The following is a 22,640-nucleotide window of genomic DNA, read 5'->3' as shown; positions in this document are numbered from 1 at the left end:
TGGTCTCATCTATGACATCCGTCATCGTTTGATCAGTTCTCTGCGTCTTGACCATGATGTCACTGGTCACATGACTTGGTGGGTGATTGTTTGGTTTGTTTCCAGCTGACTTTGTGCTTTTCATTAAGTCTTCTTCAACCATCCCACCCTCTAGTGACTTAGGAGGGGGTTTACCCAACTTCAAAGTTACTCTTTTGATCATAGGTGGGTCATTTCTCAGAGCCGGCACCACTAATTCTTTAGCCTTCCCTTTAGATGTACCAGCCGGGTGGTCCGTCTTTCCACCTCCGGCATTATCACCACCACCAGCAGTGGCACTCGCACCTTCGTCCGCTGAGGAGTCAGAGCATGAGTCGGCAGGGGAATAATATGCGTACGGGTACGCCGGTGCGTTGTCTACACTAGTCGTAGGTGCTGGGCTAACACCGTCGTCAGTGTAAGTCTTGTCGTCGTTTGACCCGCCCTCTAGAGTAACCAAGTGGGACTCTGCACTGGACGTGGGCACGTCTTCTAGGACACGTCGCTGAGCGATACGTGCAGAACGGCGGGCCTCCGTTGCACCTAAGAAAAGCGGAGTACCAGTGTAGACAGGGGATGACACGAAGTTCAGTAGCAAGGTATGTGGGGAGTCCTCTTCCTCAACACTAACATACTCACTTGCAGATCTCACTGTGCCAGGGGGTTCGTTACTATACATCCGTGATAGCGCGTCGGCCAAGGTGTTGTCCTCACCGGGTACGTACTTTATTTCAAAGTCAAATTCACTCAATGCCTCTAACCAGCGGGCTTGTCTAGGAGACAACTTACTTTGAGTGCTTATCCACTCTAGGCCCTTATGGTTGGTGAAGATGCGAAATTTCAGGCCAATGAGTAACTGTCGAAACCGTTTGAGCGACTCAATGATGGCTAACAATTCTTGTTCGTGAACAGGATAATTCTGTTGAGCCGAGTTGAACTTGCCCGACCAAAATGCGACGATATCTGCAGTGTCCATATCGTTGCCTTGTGAGAGGACCCCACTGGCCCCCGTTAGTGATGCGTCGGTGGTCAGGTTCACACTAACCGTGCCATTCAGAGCAGATGGGAGGTCGAGAGCCTTCCGGCGAATGTTACAGTGAGTTTCAACACATGCTTTGACCAAGTCGAACGCGCGTTGATCCGTTGGGTTCCAGGTCCACTTCATGGTCTGAGCGGCTACCTTTGACAAGTGCTGCATGTCGACACGCACACCCTCGCAACCAGCAGCAAGATATCCGACAGAGCCGATGAATTGCATTAACAGTTCTTTGGACGTGGGTGTCTTCCAGCTAACGATTTTGTCGACCTTGTGTGGGTCCATTCAGATGCCCGTGTCATCTATAATGTGTCCTAATATGGTCAATTCAGTCTTGAAGAACTGAAGCTTATGTTCGCTAAGGTAAAATTGATTCACTCTTAGTGTATCGATCACAATCTTCACGTGTTTAACGTGGTCCTCGGCAGAGTCAGAGTAGACCACGATATCATCAAGGTACATGTCCATGAAGATCCCCAGGTACGGACTGAAGATGTGGTTCATGAGAGACTGGTAAGTAGCTCCTGCGTTACAGTCTCCTATCTGCATGATGTGACTGATCATCGTCCTGTCAGGCATTGCAAAGAGTGTTTTGTGCACATCCTCTGGTACAACACGAATCTGCTCGTAAGTGTCCTTCCCGTCTAGTAGAGACCAATAAGGCTTCAAACTGACATTCCTCAGGATGGAGTCTATGTCAGGGAGTGGGGAGGCGAGCTTACGGGTGTTCTTATTGTGCTGTTGCATGTCTAAGATGGTACGTAATTTCAGTGATCCATCCTTGGTGGCTTTTTTCATCATAATCATAGGTACCGCATTTGTACCACTCAGAAACTCCCATCAACCAGTATGAATATAATCGTCACATTTAGCCCGCCATAATGGTCGCATGGCTTCGGGGCATTTGGACTGGCGCCAAGCATACACCTGGCCCTCATCAATCAAGGGTATTATGTGATTAATCTTACGAAGGGGTGGCAAGGGCGTCTCAACCGCCTCCTTGCAGATGTCCTTCGCGTAGTCCATCAGTTCCTTTTGGTAGGACTCGATGAGGTCAGTTTCTGAGCTAGAGCCTTTAAGTTCCAGAACCTGCATCTGTGCACCTCAGATGGGTAAAGGTACGAGGCTCCATATCTTTATCTCCGGGGGGTTGAAACCTAATAAGACCTGGTGCTGGTACAGGAACGGCATCCCCAGAATCACGTCATAAGCTTCAAGGTTCGCTATATCAAAGGTACGTTTTCCCAATATTTCTTGATATTTGAACTCAACCGTTGCATTAGCTTTCACAACACTACGCGATCCTGATACGGCAAGTTGCAGGGGAATCGGTTTATCTAGTACATCGTACTTCAACTTCAGTTGATCAATGACAGTGCTCGATACAAAGTCCATCAGGGACCCGGAGTCCAGTAGAGCCCAGCACGGCTTCCCATTAATATAGACAATCACCACAATGGACTTGGACAGGATCCAGGTCAAGCCTTTCGGTCTCGCTGCCAGCCGATGGAGATAGCGGATGTCAGGTAAGTCTGCCTGTTTAGATTGAGTAGTGCAGAAGAGTTCGCTGATGATTACAGGGGGATCACCACCCATTATATCCTCAATCTCCTCTTGTCCGGGGGTTATATCCTCAATCTCCTCTTGTCCGGGGATTCTGTCTTCGATTTCCTCCTCGTCTGAGGTCTCATAATCGAGGAGGGATGGGGTATCGTCGTACCCAGTTTCACCGTTGGTCGTCTCCCATCCAGATTCATCGCCATCCGTATCCCATACGTACTCGTCACTGGACTCCACTTCATAGCATATGTGTCCGCATAGTGTCTCTTCATCACTGCTATTCGACGAGTCGCTGTGCTCGACTAGGGTACCGATTTGAGGGATCAGGGTACCACCCCATGAGGGTGTAAAGGAGGACTTGGTATGTATCAGGTCTCTGTAGTTATGTAGCTTCAGGTCAACTAACCAAGCAACTATATCGAACGCAGGGTCACACAGTTGCTCGTAGTACACGATGTAGTCGTCGTAATTGTGCTTATCTGACAGGAGGTACGTATTTGGTCCTCCATGAGTAGAGAGACTGAATCGATCCTTCTTGAACAGATCGTAGATCAGATCGTGGAGCTCATCTGTAGGGAATGGTACTCCTAAATGGAGGATCGCCAATGATCGAGAGGTCACGACGAGGTGCTTCACGGCCTCCAGGGGATTCAACTGGTCGACGTCAACGGCCATGCTGTATAGTCCGCTAGCAATGCCTTCTTCGATCGCGGCCGATCTAATGTCAGCTTCCATCACGCCTGCAGAGTGCACTTGCAGTGAGGAGACCTTAGAGTTGGGCTTATAGGGCAGCTTGTGGCGCTTGGGGCAATCTTTCGCTAAGTGTCCCTTCTGCTCGCATTCAAAGCATTGATCATTGTCTCTTAACCTTTTGATAGTGTCTGCACTCTTTTTAGAGTTACTAATGTATGGTCTAGGTGCACTCTGCTGACAGGGCCGCTGGTCACGTCGACTATCTGCTCGATGGGAGTGGACAGCGTTGGCAGAGAGGGAGGAGGTGCGAGCATGCCGATCCTGGTGTCTGAATCATGAGTTTCTGTTAGATCTCATTTCAGACATTGGGCCCTGATGTGCTATACTCACAGCTGCAGTAGGGTTAAGGGCTAGCAGCACGTTAGGGTCACGAGAGTTCTCGAGGAACGCACATTTGGTGCGTAAGGCTTTCTTTTCTAATGTTTCAAGGCTAATTGAATTGGGCTCATAGCCTTTATCAACCAATGAGGCCTTAATATAGGGCTTACAGTGGGTCCAGAACTGATGGACGATTTCTCGTTCGTCAATGTCTCCGGCTGTGTCAGCCAAGTCTTGAAGTTGCCATAAGTAGTCTCTAACTAAGAACTTGCCATCCTGCTTACAGTCTAGGAACTTCTGTCTTTGCAGCATTCGGAAATCAGGTGGGAATATGTAGTTGAAGAGCTGCTCAAAGAACTCGCTAAGTGAGTAATCCTTCTGAAGGTCTAGGACGTCACACTTGAAGAATCTGTAGGCTTGTCCGCCTAGGTACTTGCCCAGCATGCAGAGGGACTGATTCATGGTAAGTCTTGCTCGATCTTTCCATTCTCTAACTTCTCTGACCCACTTCTTAAAGGTAGTTGCGTTTGCTTCACCATTGTACACAAACGGTGGCTCATTCTTGATAAAACTTTGCTGATATTTTAACAGGTTAAGTTTGGCTCTATATTTGCGACGGGCGAGGCGTTTGGACCATTTGACCTCAGGTGAGTCGCTCTCGTGGTCAGATTTGGGTTCTAACGCTAGGAAATCAATACTGAAGTCATTCTCGGCTTGATCCTTTCTTTTCTCGCGGGACTTAGTCTTACTCTTACGGAGTTCAACCTCATCATCTGTTTCGGTCGATGAGCAATCATCGCTCGAAGAGTCCGGTGGCGACTCACTTGGATCTGGGTCCTCATGGCTTCCTCCCATCATCACTCATTTAACCAAGCTTCTAGCAGGTAAAATGGAAGATGCTCATTGAAATCGAGAGCTCTCAGTAGGTTTGAGATTGATAATTGGAGAAGTGTCCATTTTGAAGTGAGTCTTTGTTGCCTGGGGCTGTACTCTTACTGAATGTTCACAATGTCCCTTCTCAGTCCTTGTGGGGGCTCGTCGAGACTCTAGCAGTTGCTGGTGTGACTCCAATTCACGTGTTTGGCTCTCAATTACAAGAGACTCCAATTCTCTGATTTCCTTTTGCAGGTCATCTATTATGGGGGGTATCCTCACATGTTGTTCAACGTTACGAACGTGTTCAGAGACTCCGTCCTGCTGTCGTATCGTGGCTGAGGCCCATTTTTCAGTCCGTTCATCCTGGTGAGGTCTCTCTTTGCTAATTGTTTGTTCATTTCTTTTCAACGCTACAGATGGTTCATAGATAACTCGGGGAGTGGACTCTAGGGCTCGGACAGAAGGACTCATTACTGGGAACTCAGGTACCGCACCTAGTTCATCATCATCAGGTAAATCGAACCAGCTCATGTGTGCTGATAGCATGGTACTAACTTCGTCGTCAACAGACGAGGCGTCATTTTTATTGTTTTCGCCAACCACTAGACGAGAGGTATGTAGTCCAACTACACTACCCAGAATAGGGCTAATACTCATTGGAGCAGAGCCTGTGCCGTCATCAGAGATGTCAGGGGCTGAAAGACTCAACTTGGAAGGGGCTCCCAGAGCACCCAACCACGAGTCTGAGGACAGCTGATCGCTAGTCGGGGGTTCGGCCCTCTGACTCAACGAACGCTCGACTCCAGTGGTGACTTCATCACCACAAGTCCATGCACTATCGATGCCCAGGTCGAGAGTGCCTGCGTCGATACTCGTCCTGCCTGTAGGGTCAGGGGAGCTCAACGGGAAGGTACCGGGTACATTATCATTCGACATCGTCGACAAGATAATTCTTTTTAAGGGTTTTGAGGAAGTAGAGAGGTCATCGACGTACGAGGGTGATCAGTCCTCATTGGCGGCGGCCATAGTAGAATAGGATTTAGAATTTGAAGGCAGTTAAAAATATGTTACACTTAGGAAGTGTCACACGATAGAGTCGATTGTAGTTTGAATAAACTTAGATTTCAGACGGAATAACTGTCCGAACTAAATTGTATTCGGAGGGGGAAAAAGATCAACTGCCCTACTAGTATGTAAGCTAAGGTCTTTAAATACTGTAGAGCGAGGAATACTAAGGAATACGATAGAAGGAAAATTGATATGAGTCAGGAGAAAGGTAACTATGAATATATTGGTTGCCATCGTCGATATTAGACGATGGCTTTTGACGAGCGTTACATCGACTGTTTAGGTTCAAGATTCACGTTTCGAGTGTGCGAGTTGACGAGATCTAAAAGGCGCATTCACGTATGTAGTAGAATAGTAGATGCGGGTGCTAAAATTTAAAGTATGAAAGACGATGTTGCGCCGGTCGAGTTGGCACTGCCACAAGCCGCAGGAGATTGAACGAAAACTCACTGCTTGTGGAATGCAGCCATATCTACGTTCATAACCGCAAGGAAAACCGACGAACGATTCGATCCACGCACGAAGCTAGCACGTAAAGCCTAGTAGTAATAGTACTGAAGGTGCACTAGCAATATACATACAGTAATACTTCGGCGAAGTCCGTGTTCGTTCGTTGCGGAGTTACTTGACGGTCATAACGCGGTTCATCCACAAGTGTAGTCACAGGTGCCCAGTACATATTGAGCTGAGCCCTCGCCACTACTCATTAAAAATGCCCGCAAAGACCGCAGTTTCATCTTCCACAGATAAGGCTCAACATGCGTTCTTCCCATACGCAAGGTACACCTCCGTCGTAGGCGTGCACAGTGCACACCAGCCTCGTAGCATTCACGGCCCTCTTCCTACCCCAGACATCTCTCTTACTCTGGCCATCGCTCGCAGATCCCGATCGTCCAGAAACCCAATTTAAAGACGCACTGACAAACAACCCAGTCATCACACTCGCTTGGATCGTCGCAGGGCTGGTAGTCCTCCAAGTATGGTGGGCGGGGTGGATCAGGCATTGGTGTTTCGAATATAAGTACTTCTCGTGCTGTTTCGAGCGATCAGATTAAAGTGGATAGGTATCAGTTCAATAGGGGGAGATTCTCGGTGTGTCTCCTTGCGATTCATATTTCTCATCTTCTCTTAGAAATTAGGGAGAGCGGCTGTCTTCACTTCGTGTGTAGCCTTGGTGTTCCATGCAACTATAGTATTGTTCGGTGCTCCTTCTGCAAGGTAACCATTGACGCATCCCACGAGATTCGTGCTGATTGTATATATGGAAAGCCACCTCCCTCATACATTCTTGCTGGCGATCGTTCTAGCACTACTATCCGTATTCGCACCGGCTTATGCACTGGGTTACCCCTCGTTCTCTTCCAACACTTCGTCCTTCATCACCAGACTTAACTGGACACGTTTATTCGCTGAGCTTTCGTGGGTTAATATGTATACCGTTTTACTCTTTGCCTGACATTGTGTTAGTCCGCGAAATCCGATAGAAAGAGCTCTGGTTTATCCCGCTGTCTCTCACTATTTGGTGAAATGTGTGCTTTGGCTGATGCTGATCCGGACACGCTCCTGAGACTTTGAGCTATTTATTATATGAACCTTTGTCGGGTTCTGCATCAAGTCTACGTGTTCATGCACTTAGTCCAGGCCATTTTCCTAGATGATTCGGAATCGACACTCGAGTCTCGCCATGCTAGAACTGTCAGACTGGTAGCCTGTAGGTGGACCGTCCTTGGATATTTCAGTGCGTTGATAATTCAGTCTTGATTTCTTTTTGCGCTGGACCATCGGAGGCCTCATGCTCTTTGAGTTATTGTTGAGTTTTGTGCACATGAATATTCAGTACATATGACAGTACTCAGGCTGTGCACACTTTTTAGGAGCAAAGATTCGTAGCACATGGTTGGATCCACCACGTACAATGTCAAATGATATACTTCTGAGAGTTGGGTCTGTGCTTACGGCGCTTGTCATCCGCATTCCTCTGCTCGCAAAGACAGTATCACTAATGTATCTTCGACAGATCATGCGTTCTATCCACATGCAGTTTTCCTAAGTAGTCACTGGAGGCCGATTCTCCTGTGGTTCTCGTGACTTGGTGTCAAATATCTACAATATATAGTTCAATGCGCGAAGTTATGTGGAACGTTTATGTGAACACTGGCAGTGCACTTGTAGAGTATTGCAGTATGTGGCCGCGTATAAGATCTAAAGTTAATGCAGATGACCTCGGTAGGTATCAAGTGCGTACTCAAGCTTATCAAAATACCTATCTCGGAAACGCGGGGATAACCGAAGAAAAAGGGAATCGCCAGTAGAATCTTCATCACAGGTTAACTTTCGTAGGGCGCTGGTAACTGCATCTCCTTGATGATAATCGAACAGCCGGCTAGAGACATACTGATGATTCCTTTTCCATGATAAGCGGAACTTGAGTGGAGCGAATTCGTCGTTTTCAAGGAAGTCTTGGGCTTTGTTTTGATGCAACAATTTACTGCGAAACAGGCTAGCCTCCAGGCTCAGGCTCTTAACCAGCGAGGGAAATAGTCCAAACATAAGGGAACTGCCTTTATTATTCCTGTCAATGACAGAAACAACGACAGCACAAATGGGTTCGGGGTCTCCGTGATTGGCACGGAATGCGCCTCGAAACTTGACGACTCGCGATTGCTCTCCAACATCGACGATCTTCCCCATAATTCTGGTGTATGGTATATCAGCAGCGAGAGCCGCTGCTTGAACCTTGGCAAACCACTGATTACTTTTCGCCCAGCTCCAAATGGTTGGATGGAGTGTTGCTGTTGCTGTCAGCGGTGCATTTTGTTCAAGGAGGCATACGACAATATCGCTCAGACGATTGTCGAGAGCAATGTGGAGTGCCGTTCTGGCGGTCCAGTCAGGCACAGAAAGATCACGGACGAGCTTTCCTATGACTGGTAGCCATTTGCGGCTGGACCAACGGTTGGAAACTAATTTGGAAAGTAAAGCATGAAGAGGAGTGGAGCCATCGACGGTGAAAGTGACATCCGCGCCGCGTTGACACAGTTTGAGGATGATATCTGGAGACCGCTTGTCGGAAAGAATGGCTGTGTGCAGAATGTCATCTGGTAGGGTGACCTCTGTTCGTGACAGCAAGAGTTCCACAGCCACTTTACTTCCAATCGCGGCTGCCCACAAAATTGGAGTATAGGAACCTGAAGGAAGATCCCGCCGATGATACAAATCGGTTTGGATGGAAGAAGGCTTGTTTAGGTCAATGTCCAGCTTCAAGAGAACGCTGAGAAGGGCAGGGTTCGAGGCTATGGTAAAAATCAAGGGAGAACCAAAACCACGGGCGACATCTATGCTCAGGATATCGGGTTGCTCCTTGACCAGGGTTTCCACCATCCATGGATTTCCAAACCGAAGAGGGACGAGTAGAAGTGAGGGGGAAGTGACACTCGACTGCTCATCGTTCGTTAATGATCGAACCAGACTTTCAAGCAGGGCATGTTTCTCTGTGCTGTGAAGGAACCCTAAGTGTAGCCGCTGCATGGCAGCCATAACACGAGGATCCTCATCCGAAACATGACAAAGGTGCGCCAATGCTTTAACTGCATAGCTCCGCAATGGATGGTTTTCTTCGCCACTGACAGCAGAAGCAGAACCTATAGTACAACCAGTAGCTATACAAACACCTTCAATTTCATAGCCCTTAAATGCGGTACACTGTATCGTACCTTTTGCGCATACCACAGGCACGGAGTCACATAACACATACGTGATCAAAAGCGCGAAGATTCGTGCATGCGTGTCTGAGGTTGATTTCAGGATGTTATTAGGGCGAGGACTGATCAAGTATTCCTAGTTTCGTAGCGCATCAGCGGACGAGTGACATCAAAAGGGTCAATATATCATACTTTGACGCTATAATGAGATAGAGCAACAACGCCAGTAGTCTCGTCGTAGGTCACAAGGCTTCCGCATGCGACCACGATATCCATAGGATCACTGGCGCGGAGATCCGGATCAAGAATTGATTGCTTGACATTGATCATCATAGCTTCGTCGAGCTGGCCAAGCGTCAATGGGGTGAGTGCGCCAGCGAGCCAAAGCAAGCAATTGTAGGCAATTTGGTCGTAACCTCGCCCTTTTTGTTGGATGCCGCAAACAATCCTATCATATGTTTCATTTAGCCCAGCTGGAAGATTGTTGAGGGCATCCTTAATGTCAATTTCTCTTGCGCAACGCCGAAGTTCGTCCAGTTGACACTGAACCCACCGAAACCTGCATGCGACCATACGATCATGAATTTCCCAGGAACGATGAAAGCTGTTTTACTTACATGCCCTCGGCCTTTTCTAACAGTCTCTCCGAAATCAAATCTCTAAGTGTCTCGGGTAGGCGTGACAGGCGCTTCTGAGTCTTCAGCTGCTCAGTAATGTGCGCGCATATATCTGCTTTCATCTGTTCTGCGCTGTCCTTCAGAAATATGGTGGGGAGATCACGGAAGGTGTATTTTATGTCTAGTTCGCTTCTACCAGTGACGAAAAGTCGTAGTTGAGCATCGCCAGCAAGGTCTACGAGGTGATCCACTAGATCACTGTAATCCTTGCATTCGTCCAAGGCGTCGATCACGAGGACCGGTCGGTAAACTAGCCTGGACGCTTCAACAAGCAGCTGTCGCAGAAATGTCAGATCTGTGGAACAACGCTCTCCGTTACGTTGTTGTTGTCCTAGGTCGTTTAGGGAGACGAAATCCACTTTTGCATTGGAATCTTCCTGCTCTGGCTTGTGTATCTTGGTGATCCAGTCGTCTGTAGATTGCCGGAGGAGCTGAACAACCAAAGATCGCAATACCGCAGCTGCGTTTGTCGTTTGGTCATCTCGGAAATCGCAATAGAAATAACCAAGAGTTTGTGGGTCGGCTGGCCCACCGCCCTGAATTTCGTCGATAACAGCAGAACTAAATGTTCAGAAGTCGATTAAGGCCCTCCAGAAACTCTCCAGACGTGGTCGAACTTACGCAAGTATAGTCTTTCCACTCCCAGCTGTTTCGAACGTCAGCAACCTGCAATTAATGACGAACACAATAATACTCACCCTGGCCGTTCAACCATAGAAATGCGGAATCGGATGCATTCCAGGCCACATACTGCTCGGCATGAAAAATCCACCGACCGGTCCCAACGTTGCGTTGGCGGTGGGAGGCATGGTGCTTTTCGGTACAAGAGACAGGGTTCATCCATCGAAGAAACTTTTCACGTTCTTCGGCTATGCATAGTTCAACAGGGTGAGGAGGTAAGTAGCACCCATCGTCTCACCTTTCTTCTGCGCTTCTTGAGCCACTTTTGATTCCTGAACTTTTCGATCCACTTCCTGAACTCCTAGTTCAACTTTCGTCATGCCTCGACCCACTTCCTGAACTCCTAGTTCAACTTTCGTCATGCCTCGACCCACTTCTTGGACTCCTAGTTCGACTTTCTTCATGCCTTGCCCCACTTCCTGGACTCCCAGTTCAACATTCTTCATGGTTTGATTGACTTCGGTGAGCATGATCCTTACGTTACATTAGCAATGAGTGATCATCACAGGCGAGTCAGCTCACCATGCATCGATTGCTAGAATGTTTGTAATCTCGACACAATATCCTTTCAGTTTATTGAGAATTGCTCCTGCTTCCTTTTCCTTGAATGGCCACGTCCATTTAGTCATCGTCTTCATCTTCCCTGTTTCCTGTTCCTTTGGCAGAATATTCGTCAGTTCCATCTGCAATTTCGCGACTGGGCCATTGTCGGCCATCAGATTTGAAAGTGCCAAACGGAGATTGTCTGGAAGAGAGCCATCTTTCTCGATCTCCATAACAGTGGTCAGGACTCCGCCAATCGAGCTGAACTCATCAAGCAAGCTCCGAGAAGACAAGTCAGCGTTGCGGACAGAAGCAACATATTTTAACACAAGAGCTGAAGCTTGCGCTATCGTTTGAACAAGCTGAAGAATAGTGAGACCGCTGGTGATGGGATCCATCTCGACAGTGCGAAATAAAACTTAGCAGCACCATGACTCTATTTAAATCGAGGAAAGGTGCCCAGTAGTCTATTTGCAACACTGACACCTTGTAGCGACCCGTCGATGATGATCGATAAGAACCGATATGAAGCACATGAGGCAATAAATGATCTTGGCGAGTACGGATGATATAAATGATCATCAACACGAGGATAGCATGCGCTCTGTGACGTGACGAGTCGGCATTGTGGACAGAAGCGACATGATATGTTAACAAGATAGCTGAAGCTTGCGCCATCATTTAAACGAGCTGACTGCTGAAAAACCCACCATCATTCTGGAGTCTGGAGTGGAAAACTGTAACGTACTAGTAACCCTGAGACCTGAGCGCTGAGCCCTGGCAGCACCATGACTCTATTTATATCAAGGAAAGGCACCCGGTCAGTCAGATTGCAACCATGATATAGAAGAAAGTATGGTCTGCCTAGGGAAAGGCAATTGTTGACAATCTGAGACCATGGAAAGACCCATCGATAGTTGATAAGAACTGATATGAAGACACGAGGAACCTCACGTGGATCAATTGAAGATGTGTTGGAATACCGCGGTAGGATGTATTGAAATTCTTCGTTCGCGGACATTCTTGGAAAGTGTCAAATTGGTCCAGAAGCAAGGTTAACGTCCTGGCAGTTGCTCTAGTGATAGTTATCGATGCAATGGAACAGCCTGGAAGGGCATCATTGACACCCTACGTCTTAACAAGACAACAAGTTGAGCCTTTTAGAGAGGCAACAAATCGTTCCAGGCTTCCAGCCAACTAGCCTAGATATCATCTCATCCCCAGTTACCGTGGTGATTGACTGTTTAGGTTCAAGATTCACGTTTCGAGTGTGCGAGTTGACGGGCTCCAAAAGGCCATTCGTTACAGTAGATGCGGGCGCTAAAACTTATGCCGTATGAAAGACGATGTTGCGGCGGCGCCAGTCGAGTTGGCACTGTGGCATCCCGCAGGAGATTGAATGAAAACTCATTGCTTGTGGAATGTAGCCATATCTACGTTCATGGCCGCAAGGAACAATACACATGAAACTAGCACGCAAAGCCTAGTACTAGTAATAGTACTTCGGCAATGTCCGGCGTGTTCGTTTGTGCGGAGTTCTTGTCAGTTCATCTTCAAGTGTAGTCACAAGTGCTCGATACATATTGAGCTGAGCCCTGCCACTACTCAATAAAATGCCCGCAAAGACCGTGGTTTCGTCTTACACACATAAGGCTCAACATGCATTCTTCCCATACGCAAGGTACACCTCCATCGTGGGCATGCACACCAGCCTCGTAGCATTCACACCAGCCTCGTAGCATTCACAGCCCTCTTCCTACCCAGACATCTATCTCTTTTACTCTGGCCATCGCTCGCAGATTCCAACTGTCTAGAAACCCAATTTAAAGACGCACTGACAGATAACCCAGTCGTCACGCTCGCCTGGATCGTCGCTGGATTGGTAGTCCTCCAAGTATGGTGGGCGGGGTGGATCAGGCATTGGTGTTTCGAGTATACTTCTCGTGCTGTTTCGAGCGATCAGATTAAAGTGGATAGGTATCAGTTCAATAGGGGGAGATTCTCGGTGTGTCTCCTTGCGATTCATATTTCTCATCTTCTCTTAGAAATCAGGGAGAGCGGCTGTCTTCACTTCGTGTGTAGCCTTGGTGTTCCATGCAACTATAGTATTGTTCGGTGCTCCTTCTGCAAGGTAACAATTGACACATCCCACGAGATTCGTGCTGATTGTATATATGGAAAGCCACCTCCCTCATACATTCTTGCTGGCGATCGTTCTAGCACTACTATCTGTATTCGCGCCAGCTTATGCACTGGGTTACCCCTCGTTCTCTTCCGACACTTCGTCCTTCATCACCAGACTTAACTGGGCACGTTTATTCGCCGAGCTTTCGTGAGTTAATATGTATGCCGTTTTACTCTTTGCCTGACATTGTGTTAGTCCGCGAAATCCGATAGAAAGAGCTCTGGTTTATCCCGCTGTCTCTCACTATTTGGTGAAATGTGTGCTTTGGCTGATGCTGATCCGGACACGCTCCTGAGACTTTGAGCTATTTATTATATGAACCCTTGTCGGGTTCTGCATCAAGTCTACGTGTTCATGCACTTAGTCCAGGCCATTTTCCTAGATGATTCGGAATCGACACTCGAGTCTCGCCATGCTAGAACTGTCAGACTGGTAGCCTGTAGGTGGACCGTCCTCGGATATTTCAGTGCGTTGATAATTTAGTCTTGATTTCTTTTTGCGCTGGACCATCGGAGGCCTCATGCTCTTTGAGTTATTGTTGAGTTTTGTGCACATGAATATTCAGTACATATGACAGTACTCAGGCTGTGCACACTCTTTAGGAGCAAAGATTCGTAGCACATGGTTGGATCGTACAAAAGCACCACGTACAATGTCGAATGATATACCTCTGAGTTGGCTCTGCTTACAGCGCTTGTCATCCACATTCCTCTGCTCGCAAAGACAGTATCACTAATGTATCTTCGACAGATCATGCGTTCTTCCCACATGCAGTTTTCCCAACTTAAGTAGTCACTGGAGGCCGATTTTCCTGTGGTTCTCGTGACTTGGTGTCAAATATCTATAATAGTTCAATGCGCGAAGTTATGTGGAACGTTTATGTGAATACTGGCAGTGCACTTGTAGAGTATTGCAGTATGTGGCCGCGTATAAGATGTAAAGTTAATGCAGATGACCTCGGTAGATATCAAGTGCGTACTCAAGCTCATCAAAATAGCTACTCTTTGTTGCGGATAACCGAAGAAAAAGGGAATCGCCAGTAGAATCTTCATCCCAGGTTAACTTTCGTAGAGCGCTGGTAACTGCATCTCCTTGATGATAATCGAACAGCCGGCTAGAGACATACTGTTGATTCTTTTTCCATGATAAGCAAAACTTGAGTGGAGCGAATTCGTCGTTTTCAAGGAACTCTTGTGCTTCGTTTTGATGCAGCAATTTACTGCGAAAAAGGCTTGCCTCCAGGCTCAGGCTCTTAATCCGCGAAAGACTATGAACAACGGAACTGCTTGGATTCCTCCTGTCAATGACAGAAACAACAACAGCACAAATGGGTTCGGGGTCTCCGTGATTGGCACTGACTGCGCCTGGAAACTCGACGACTCGCGATTGCTTTGTAACACCGACGATCTTCCCCCTAATTCTGGTGTACGGTTTATCAGCAGTGAGAGCCGCTGCTTGAACCTTGGTAAACCACTGTTCACCTTCCGCCCAGCTCCAAATGTTTGGATGGAGTGTTGCTGTTGCTGTCAGCGGTGCATTCTGTTCAAGGAGGTATACGACAATATCGCTCAGACGATTGTCGAGGGCAATGTGGAGTGCCGTTCTGGCGGTCCAGTCAGGCACAGAAAGATCACGGACGAGCTTTTCTATGACTGGTAGCCATTTTTTGTTGGACCAACGGGAAACTAATTTGGAAAGTAAAGCATGAAGAGGAGTGGAGCCATCGACGGTGAAAGTGACATCTGCGTTGCGTTGACACAGTTTGAGAGCGATTTCTGGAGACCGCCGGTAAGACAGAAAGGCTGTGTGCAGAATGTCATCTGGTAGGGTGACCTCCGTTCGTGACAGCAAGAGTTCCACAGCCACTTTACTTCCAATCGCGGCTGCCCACGAAATTGGAGTATAGGAGCCTGAAGGAAGACGCCGCCGATGATACAAATCGGTTTGGATAAAAGAAGGCTTGTTTAGGTCGATGCCCAGCTTCAAGAGGACGCTGAGAAAGGCAGTGTTCGAGGCTATGGTAAAAATCAAGGGAGAACCAAAACCACGGGCGACATCCGCGCCCAGGAGGTCGGATTGCTCCTTGACCAGGGTTTCCACCATCCATGGATTTCCAAACCGAAGAGGGACGAGTATAAGTGAGGGGGAAGTGACACTCGACTGCTCATCGTTCGTTAATGATCGAACTAGACTTTCAAGCAGGGCATGTTTCTCTGTGTTGTGAAGGAACCCTAAGTGTAGCCGCTGCATGGCAGCCATAACACGAGGATCCTCATCCGAAACATGACAAAGGTGCGTCAAAGCTTTAACTGCATAGCTCCGCAATGGACGGTTTTCTTCTCCACCGACAGCAGAAGCAGAACCTATAGTACAACCCGACAAACACCTTCAGTTTCATAGCCCTTAAATGTGGAACACTGTATTATACCTTTTGCATACGTCACAGGCACGGAGTCACATAACACATACGTGATCAAAAGCTCGAAGATTCGTGCATGCGTGTCTGAGGTTGATTTCAGGATGTTATTAGGGCGACGACTGATCAGGTATTCCTGGTTTCGTAGCGCACGAGTCAGCGCACGAGTAGCATAAAAAGGGTCAATATATCATACTTTGACGCTATAATGAGATAGAGCAACGACGCCAGTAGTCTCGTCGTAGGTCACAAGGCTTCCGCATGCGACCACGATATCCATAGGATCACTGGCGCGGAGATCCGGATCAAGAATTGATTGCTTGACATCGATCATCATAGCCTCATTGAGCTGGCCAAGCGTCAATGGGGTGAGAGCACCAACGAGCCAAAGCAAGCAATGGTGGGCAATTTGGTCGTAACCTCGCCCTTTTTGTGAGATGCCGTGAATAATCCTATCGTATGTTTCGTCTAATCCAGCCGGAAGATTGTTTAGGGCAACCTTAATATCAATATCTCTCGCGCAACGTCGAATTTCGTCCAGTTGACACTGAACCCAGCGAAACCTGCATGTGATCATACGATCATGAATTTCCGAGCAGCGATGAAAGCTGCTTTACTTACATGCCCTCGGCCTTGTCTAACAGTTTCTTTGAAATCAAATTTCTAAGCGTCTCGGGTAGGCATGACAGACGCCTCTGAGTCTTGAGCTGCTCAGTAATGTGCGCACGTATATCTGCTTTCATCTGTTCTGCGCTGTCCTTCAGCGACATGGTGGGGAGATCATGGAAGGCGTCTTGTATGTCTGGTTTGCTTCTACCAGTGACGAAAAGTCGTAGTTGAGCAGCTCTGGCAAGGTCTGCGAGGTGTTCCACCAGATCAATATAATCCTTGCATTCGTCCAAGGCGTCAATCATGAGAACCGGTCGGTCAACTAGTTTGGACACTTCAACAAGCAGCTGTCGCAGAAATGTCAGATCTGTGGAACAACGCTCTCCGTTACGTTGTTGTTGTCCTAGCTCATTCAGGGAGACGAAATCCACTTTTGCATTGGAATCTTCCTGCTCTGGCTTGCGTATCTTGGTGATCCAGTCGTCTGTAGATTGCCGGAGGAGCTGAACAACCAAAGATCGCAATACTGCAGCTGCGTTTGTCGTCTGGTCATCTCGAAAATTGCAATAAAAATAACCAAGCTTCTCCCCGCCGCCCTCAATTTCGTCGATAACAGCGGAACTGAGTATTCAGAAATCAATTGAGACCCTCCAAAAGTTATCCAGAAATGGTAAAACCTACGCAAGGATGGTCTTTCCACTCCCAGCTGTTTCGAACGTCAGCAACCTGTAATTAATGACGAGCACAATAAAACTCACGCTGGCCACTCAACCACAGAAATGAGGAATCGGATGTGTTCCAGGCCGCATATTGCTCGGCATGAAAAATCCACCGACCGGTCGCAGCGTTGCGCTGGCGACGGGAGGTACGGTGCTTTTCGGTACAAGGGACAGGATTCATCCATCGAAGGAACTGTTCACGTTCTTCGGCTATGCATGGTTCAACAGGGTGAGGAGGTAAGTGGCACCCATCGTCTCACCTTTCTTCTGCGCTTCTTGAACCATTTTTGATTCCTGGATTCCTCGGCCAACTTCCTGAACGTTTCGACCCACTTCCTGGACTTTTAGTTCAACTTTCTTCATGCCTCGACCTACTTCTTGGACTCCTAGATTGACTTTCTTGATGGTTCGATCGACTTCGGTGAGTGTGATCCTTACGTTACATTAGCAATGAGTGATTATCACAGGCGAGTTAGCTCACCATGTATCGATTGCTAGAATGTCTGTAATCTCGACGCAATATCCTTTCAATTTATCGAGAATTTCTCCTGCTTCCTTTTCCTTGAACGGCCACCTCCATTCGTTCATCTTCTTCATCTTCCCTGTTTCCTGTTCGTTTGGCAGAATATTCTTCAGTTCCATCTGTAATTTCGCGACTGGGCCGTTGTCGGCCATCAGATTTGAAAGTGCAAAACGGAGATTGTCTGGAAGAGTGCCATCTTTCTCGATCTCCATAACAGTGGTCAGGACTCCGCCAATCGAGCTGAACTCGTTAAGCAAGCTCCGAGAAGACGAGTCAGCGTTGCGGACAGAAGCAACATATTTTAACACAAGAGCTGAAGCTTGCGCTATCGTTTGAACAAGCTGAAGAATAGTGAGACCGCTGGTGATGGGATCCATCTCGACAGTGCGAAATGAAGCATCATGACTCTATTTATATCAAGGAAAGGCGCCCGTGGAACGTGGATCAATTGAGGACTCGGATGTGTTGGAATACCGCGGTAGAACGAGTCTGTATTGAAATTCTTGGAAAGTGTCAAATTGGTCCAGAAGCAAGTTTAACGCGTAACGTCCTGGCAGTTTCTCTAGTGATAGTAATCGATGCAAGGGAACAGCCTGGAAGGGCATCATTGACACCCACGCTCAATGGATCCATGTCGCGAGCTCGGGCCACGTCTTAACAAGACAACAAGTTGAGCCTTTTAGAGAGGCAGCAAATCGTTCCAGCCAACTAGCCTAGACACATATCTTCTCATCCCCAGTTAACGTGGTGAAATCATTGACTGTTTAGGTTCGTTTCGAGTGTGCGAATTGACGAGGTCCAAAAGGCACATTCATAAATGCGGGTGCTAAAACTTTATGCCGTATGAAAGACGATGTTGCGGCGGCGCCGGTCGGGTTGGCACTGCGGCATTCCGCATGCGGGAGATCGAATGAAACCCCATTGCTTGTGGAATGTAGCCATATCTACGTTCATGACCACAAGGAATGATTCACATGTAGCACGTAAAGCCTAGTGGTAAGTAAGTACTAGTACTGAAGGTACAGTACTCCGGCGATGTCCGGCGGAGTTATTTGTCATAGTACGCGGTTCACCGACAAGTTCAAGTGTAGTCACAAGTGCCCGACACATATTAATGAGCTAAGGTAGCTGAGCCCTGCCACTACTCATTAAAATGCCCGCAAAGACCGTGGTTTCATCTTCCACAGATAAGGCTCAACATGCATTCTTCCCATATGCAAGGTACACCTCCGTCGTAGGCGTGCACACCAGCCTCGTAGCATTCACAGCCCTCTTCCTACCCCAGACATCTCTCTTACTCTGGCCATCGCTCGCAGACCCCGACCGTCCAGAAACCCAGTTTAAAGACGCACTGACAGATAACCCAGTCGTCACGCTCGCCTGGATCGTCGCAGGGCTGGTAGTCCTCCAAGTATGGTGGGCGGGGTGGATCAGACATTGGTGTTTCGAATATACTTCTCGTGCTGCTTCGAGCGATCAGATTAAAGTGGATAGGTATCAGTTCAATCAGGGGAGATTCTCGGTGTGTCTCCTTCCTCGCGATTCATATTTCTCATATTCTCTTAGAAATTAGGGAGAGCGGCTGTCTTCACTTCGTGTGTAGCCTTGGTGTTCCATGCAACTATAGTATTGTTCGGTGCTCCTTCTGCAAGGTAACCATTGACGCATCCCACGAGATTCGTGCTGATTGTATATATGGAAAGCCACCTCCCTCATACATTCTTGCTGGCGATCGTTCTAGCACTGCTATCCGTATTCGCACCAGCCTATGCACTGGGTTACCCCTCGTTCTCTTCCGACACTTCGTCCTTCATCACCAGACTTAACTGGACACGTTTATTCGCTGAGCTTTCGTGAGTTAATATGTATACCGTTTTACTCTTTGCCTGACATTGTGTTAGTCCGCGAAATCCGATAGAAAGAGCTCTGGTTTATCCCGCTGTCGCGACTCTTCTTGGCGCTTGGCTCGGTGCTTTTCCAATCGCACTGGACTGGGATCGGCCATGGCAGGTCAGTCCTAGCGTCGTTCATCTAGGCTCGAGCTTATGATACCTAGGCCTGGCCGTTGACGCCTCTCTTTGGAGGGATCACAGGCTATATAGTCGGATCTCTCTCAGCACTTTCCGTCAGCGCACTAAAATGGCTAGCCGAGGAGAATATCAGAAGAGAACAATCGGAGAAGCAGAAAACCACCTGAAGCACCGATTGCGATTCTAGTTCCTTATTTAAATCGAGTTCTAATACCTATAAATCACTCTTACTGATGCCCTTCTATGCGTGTATGTATGAGGTCGGCCTCCCTCAGGATTTGTTTCTATCTCGTTGTACATTTCGTTTCGTGTGTGCCGGATCACCATCTAGCATTTTTACGCAGGTTCCTGCACAGATAGCAGTGATAATTGTGAGGGTTTTGGTGATATTGGAAAGATTTCGAGCAAGTATTCGTCGTGTTCTGGCCGCCTGTCCACGAAGAAGAGGTGCCCATCGGTGATTACATTAAAGGTAAGGTCTTCCGGCACAGAGAACACTGTTCTCGGACAGTTGTCATGAAACCTGAACCATGCCTGAGCTTTGTCTCTCAGGATTTGTAGACGCTCTGAGAATGCTCATGATACTTAGATCTGGCCACCAACGCCTCTGTTTGGAGGAATCGCTGGCCATACAGTCGGCTCTTTCCATCACCATACTCGGGTGGCTAGCAGGTAAGGAGAACATCAGCATATGACGATCGAGGAAGCAGAAGACCACCTGAGGCGCCGATTTCGATTCCAATTCTAGTTCCTTCTATTCAAATCGTGTCCAAGATATCTACATCTCCCTTGCGGTACCAGCCCCTTCTACGTGGGTATGTATGAGGAAGACTAAACCTATTGTCCGTCGACAACACGAAGGTCTCCGATAGAATGAGTAACGTAGTCGGGTACTATGGGTGAAGCGTTTGGGCCGGTGATATCTTGCTTCGACGTAATGCCTACAAAGCACAACGTTTATTACAAGGACTGATCGTTGAATTTGGAAACACACCAGTCAGGACAAGGAGCGTTGCCAGGCCCCCAGCTTGTCCGAACAAAATATCAGTATTCAACCGATCTCCAATCATGATCGTGCGTTCCGGATCGAATTTCACCCTATCATAAACGCAGGTCATTATCATCTCCCGTCAACCAAACACACCAAAAAGACAGCTAAGACGTAGAAACGTACTTGGCTTGAATACAATCCAACATTGTCTTCGCAGGTTTCCCAATACTTATCGGATCTTTCTCCAGTGCATAACGTAATGGAGCGCTGATAGCTCCTGCTCCAGGCAAGAGACCATCGGCGCTTGGGAATGTGCTGTCTTCATTGGTGACTAGGAATTGACAGCCGGGGTTTCGTGTGAGGTATTGGAATGCTTTTGACAGTTTCGTATAGTTCACGCTGAGGTCTAGGCCGCAGAGGACGGCTTGGACGTCTGGGTCAAGGGAGAAAGACGAGAGGGAGAATGGTTCGAGGGTGCAATCTGCTGGGTCCTGAGTATATGCGCGCGCGAGTCAGTGCGTAAGTGTGAGTTTGGGTAGTGAGCGGTGGGCTGGAGTAGGATCAGGGAAGGGATATCATACCGTTCCACCAATGAAAGAAACACCTTCTTCCCTCAGCTCCTCCTCAATGCCTGCCATCCCGATCACATACACCTTTTTATCCTTTGGAAGTTTCATGACTGAGGATATGTAAACAGCAGAAGCATATGCTGAACCGTATATCTCTTCCTACAATCCATCGCATCATAACAATCAGGAAATGGCCTCTGGATCTATCAAGACCCAACCTGAACGAAACACTCACCACACTTGCTTGCACACCCAAGGCATCAAATTTGGCTTTATAACTCTTCCTCGACTTGCTAGCGTTATTGGTGACGAAAAGAATTCGCTTCCCTTCATAACAATCGGTATCAAAAGATCGCCATCATCGTCATTTTCGATACCAAATATTATGCGACTTGGCACGCACCTCGCTTCCGGAGGATCTCCAAAACCTCTACAGCCCCTTCGATCAACCGATCGCCGTGCCATAATACGCCGTCGCAGTCGAACATCCATGTGTCATATCTGTCGATTAGGAGGGAGTACTCTGGGCGGGTTGTGAGGTGCGCAGGCATGATGGATGTTAGGCGTGGAGGAGGGTGAGAGTCAGGGATTCTGTGCTGGAACTAGTAGTAGCTGAGTGAGATCTCACGCGCGTGACGTGCTCAATACTAGATTTTGCCTTTTCGAGACCAAGAACAGGCGGACCCCTTGCAGTGCGTGCGCGTGATGGGTGGATGATTCGGACTGACCTGAGTACGACATCCCGCTAGCATGATGGTCGTCAGAAATCACGGCCCGGCATTTTCCAACGTCTCTTCGTCTCCCACACCTTCGAATTCGTGCATCCTCCAAACATCTTCCATGACAAGGCTTGCGACTCTTCTAGCCAACGCTCTTCTTGACACTGTCTAGTTACCCCTTCGTTCTCGGGATAGAGGGGAGATGCATGGTTTGTAATATGCGATCTCGAAAACGATAAATCTGAAGGGGAAGTTGGGAACGGTAGGAAGACGACTTACTTCTATTACGTCCTAAGCACTATTTTAGGCTTACTAAGTACTGACGTCCAATGCCAATATGATAGACACGATCATATACCTGCGTGAAGAATCGCTATCTTTCGATAATATAGGGAGCAGAACTGGCAAAACTCTATGTAGCCTCCACTTGGCCTCTACGGTCAGCGCTCAGCTCCCTCCGATTAATTATCACATACAAATTGACCCTGACCACTTTTACACGCATGCTAGCGGAGGTGTATGTATGAGACTTCGACTCTGCCTCTGCCTCTCGGATTGTATTATTAGATCGGCAGAAACAGTCGGCGTTGGTAGTTCTTACCTACTCCTCGTCGACTGTTCGAGTAAGCTCGGTTCTAAGACACGATC

General features: G+C 47.9%; 7 protein-coding genes across 7 annotated transcripts; 3 read left to right on the top strand and 4 right to left on the bottom strand.

Annotated features, from left to right (window-relative positions):
- Positions 1-4,585: 4,585 nt before the first annotated feature.
- On the bottom strand, positions 4,586-5,723 carry F5147DRAFT_809199 (uncharacterized protein; the record flags this gene model as incomplete). Its single annotated transcript, XM_041443409.1, has 1 exon — positions 4,586-5,723. The coding sequence occupies exon 1, from the start codon at positions 5,495-5,497 to the stop codon at positions 4,586-4,588; it is 912 nt and encodes a 303-aa protein (XP_041290553.1). The 5' UTR covers positions 5,498-5,723.
- A 618-nt stretch (positions 5,724-6,341) lies between these two features.
- Positions 6,342-7,204, top strand: F5147DRAFT_776000 (uncharacterized protein; the record flags this gene model as incomplete). Its single annotated transcript, XM_041441801.1, has 5 exons — positions 6,342-6,422; positions 6,481-6,606; positions 6,762-6,847; positions 6,899-7,048; positions 7,114-7,204. The coding sequence occupies 5 exons, from the start codon at positions 6,342-6,344 to the stop codon at positions 7,202-7,204; spliced, it is 534 nt and encodes a 177-aa protein (XP_041290552.1).
- A 573-nt stretch (positions 7,205-7,777) lies between these two features.
- F5147DRAFT_809195 (uncharacterized protein) lies at positions 7,778-11,629 on the bottom strand (the record flags this gene model as incomplete). The annotated part of the gene is made up of 8 exons (XM_041443408.1): positions 7,778-9,288; positions 9,343-9,466; positions 9,523-9,889; positions 9,948-10,568; positions 10,629-10,653; positions 10,706-10,876; positions 10,927-11,162; positions 11,211-11,629. The coding sequence occupies 8 exons, from the start codon at positions 11,627-11,629 to the stop codon at positions 7,838-7,840; spliced, it is 3,414 nt and encodes a 1,137-aa protein (XP_041290551.1). The 3' UTR covers positions 7,778-7,837.
- A 1,188-nt stretch (positions 11,630-12,817) lies between these two features.
- Positions 12,818-14,022, top strand: F5147DRAFT_762338 (uncharacterized protein). Its single transcript, XM_041440582.1, has 6 exons — positions 12,818-12,950; positions 12,971-13,236; positions 13,277-13,362; positions 13,414-13,563; positions 13,612-13,855; positions 13,900-14,022. Exons 1-5 carry the CDS (start codon positions 12,845-12,847, stop codon positions 13,709-13,711), a joined length of 708 nt encoding a protein of 235 aa, XP_041290550.1. The 5' UTR covers positions 12,818-12,844; the 3' UTR covers positions 13,712-13,855; positions 13,900-14,022.
- A 336-nt stretch (positions 14,023-14,358) lies between these two features.
- On the bottom strand, positions 14,359-18,077 carry F5147DRAFT_762337 (uncharacterized protein; the record flags this gene model as incomplete). Its single annotated transcript, XM_041440581.1, has 8 exons — positions 17,642-18,077; positions 17,421-17,593; positions 17,200-17,370; positions 17,123-17,147; positions 16,454-17,062; positions 16,029-16,395; positions 15,845-15,968; positions 14,359-15,779 (listed from the first exon to the last, which is right to left on the bottom strand). Exons 1-8 carry the CDS (start codon positions 18,058-18,060, stop codon positions 14,359-14,361), a joined length of 3,309 nt encoding a protein of 1,102 aa, XP_041290549.1. The 5' UTR covers positions 18,061-18,077.
- Positions 18,078-18,777: 700 nt separating this feature from the next.
- F5147DRAFT_615633 (GPI biosynthesis protein family Pig-F-domain-containing protein) lies at positions 18,778-20,077 on the top strand. Its single transcript, XM_041432527.1, has 5 exons — positions 18,778-19,205; positions 19,250-19,335; positions 19,387-19,536; positions 19,585-19,693; positions 19,740-20,077. Exons 1-5 carry the CDS (start codon positions 18,837-18,839, stop codon positions 19,878-19,880), a joined length of 855 nt encoding a protein of 284 aa, XP_041290548.1. The 5' UTR covers positions 18,778-18,836; the 3' UTR covers positions 19,881-20,077.
- On the bottom strand, positions 20,078-22,317 carry F5147DRAFT_706044 (HAD-like domain-containing protein). Its single transcript, XM_041437971.1, has 6 exons — positions 21,677-22,317; positions 21,509-21,600; positions 21,286-21,432; positions 20,888-21,195; positions 20,708-20,811; positions 20,078-20,654 (listed from the first exon to the last, which is right to left on the bottom strand). The coding sequence occupies exons 1-6, from the start codon at positions 21,822-21,824 to the stop codon at positions 20,551-20,553; spliced, it is 903 nt and encodes a 300-aa protein (XP_041290547.1). The 5' UTR covers positions 21,825-22,317; the 3' UTR covers positions 20,078-20,550.
- Positions 22,318-22,640: the final 323 nt, after the last annotated feature.

The sequence above is a fragment of the Suillus discolor genome (genome assembly GCF_016758755.1).
Source record: "Suillus discolor strain FC423 chromosome Unknown F5147scaffold_44, whole genome shotgun sequence".
NCBI lineage: Eukaryota > Fungi > Basidiomycota > Agaricomycetes > Boletales > Suillaceae > Suillus > Suillus discolor.
The sequence above is the reverse complement of the archived record's forward strand: the minus strand, read 5'-3'. Positions and strand labels throughout refer to the sequence as shown.

Excerpts from the sequence above, each read along its gene's own strand:
- F5147DRAFT_762338 (XM_041440582.1), top strand. The coding sequence starts at position 12,845 with ATGCCCGCAAAGACCGTGGTTTCGTCTTACACACATAAGGCTCAACAT. Across the intron at positions 13,237-13,276 it reads TCAATAGGGGGAGATTCTCG|AAATCAGGGAGAGCGGCTGT; the intron begins GTGTGTCTCCTT and ends ATCTTCTCTTAG. Across the intron at positions 13,363-13,413 it reads TTCGGTGCTCCTTCTGCAAG|CCACCTCCCTCATACATTCT; the intron begins GTAACAATTGAC and ends ATATATGGAAAG.
- F5147DRAFT_615633 (XM_041432527.1), top strand. The coding sequence starts at position 18,837 with ATGCCCGCAAAGACCGTGGTTTCATCTTCCACAGATAAGGCTCAACAT. Across the intron at positions 19,336-19,386 it reads TTCGGTGCTCCTTCTGCAAG|CCACCTCCCTCATACATTCT; the intron begins GTAACCATTGAC and ends ATATATGGAAAG. Across the intron at positions 19,537-19,584 it reads CGTTTATTCGCTGAGCTTTC|TCCGCGAAATCCGATAGAAA; the intron begins GTGAGTTAATAT and ends ACATTGTGTTAG.
- F5147DRAFT_706044 (XM_041437971.1), bottom strand. The coding sequence starts at position 21,824 with ATGCCTGCGCACCTCACAACCCGCCCAGAGTACTCCCTCCTAATCGAC. Across the intron at positions 21,601-21,676 it reads GGAGATCCTCCGGAAGCGAG|GGAAGCGAATTCTTTTCGTC; the intron begins GTGCGTGCCAAG and ends ATTGTTATGAAG. Across the intron at positions 20,655-20,707 it reads AACGCTCCTTGTCCTGACTG|GCATTACGTCGAAGCAAGAT; the intron begins GTGTGTTTCCAA and ends TGTGCTTTGTAG.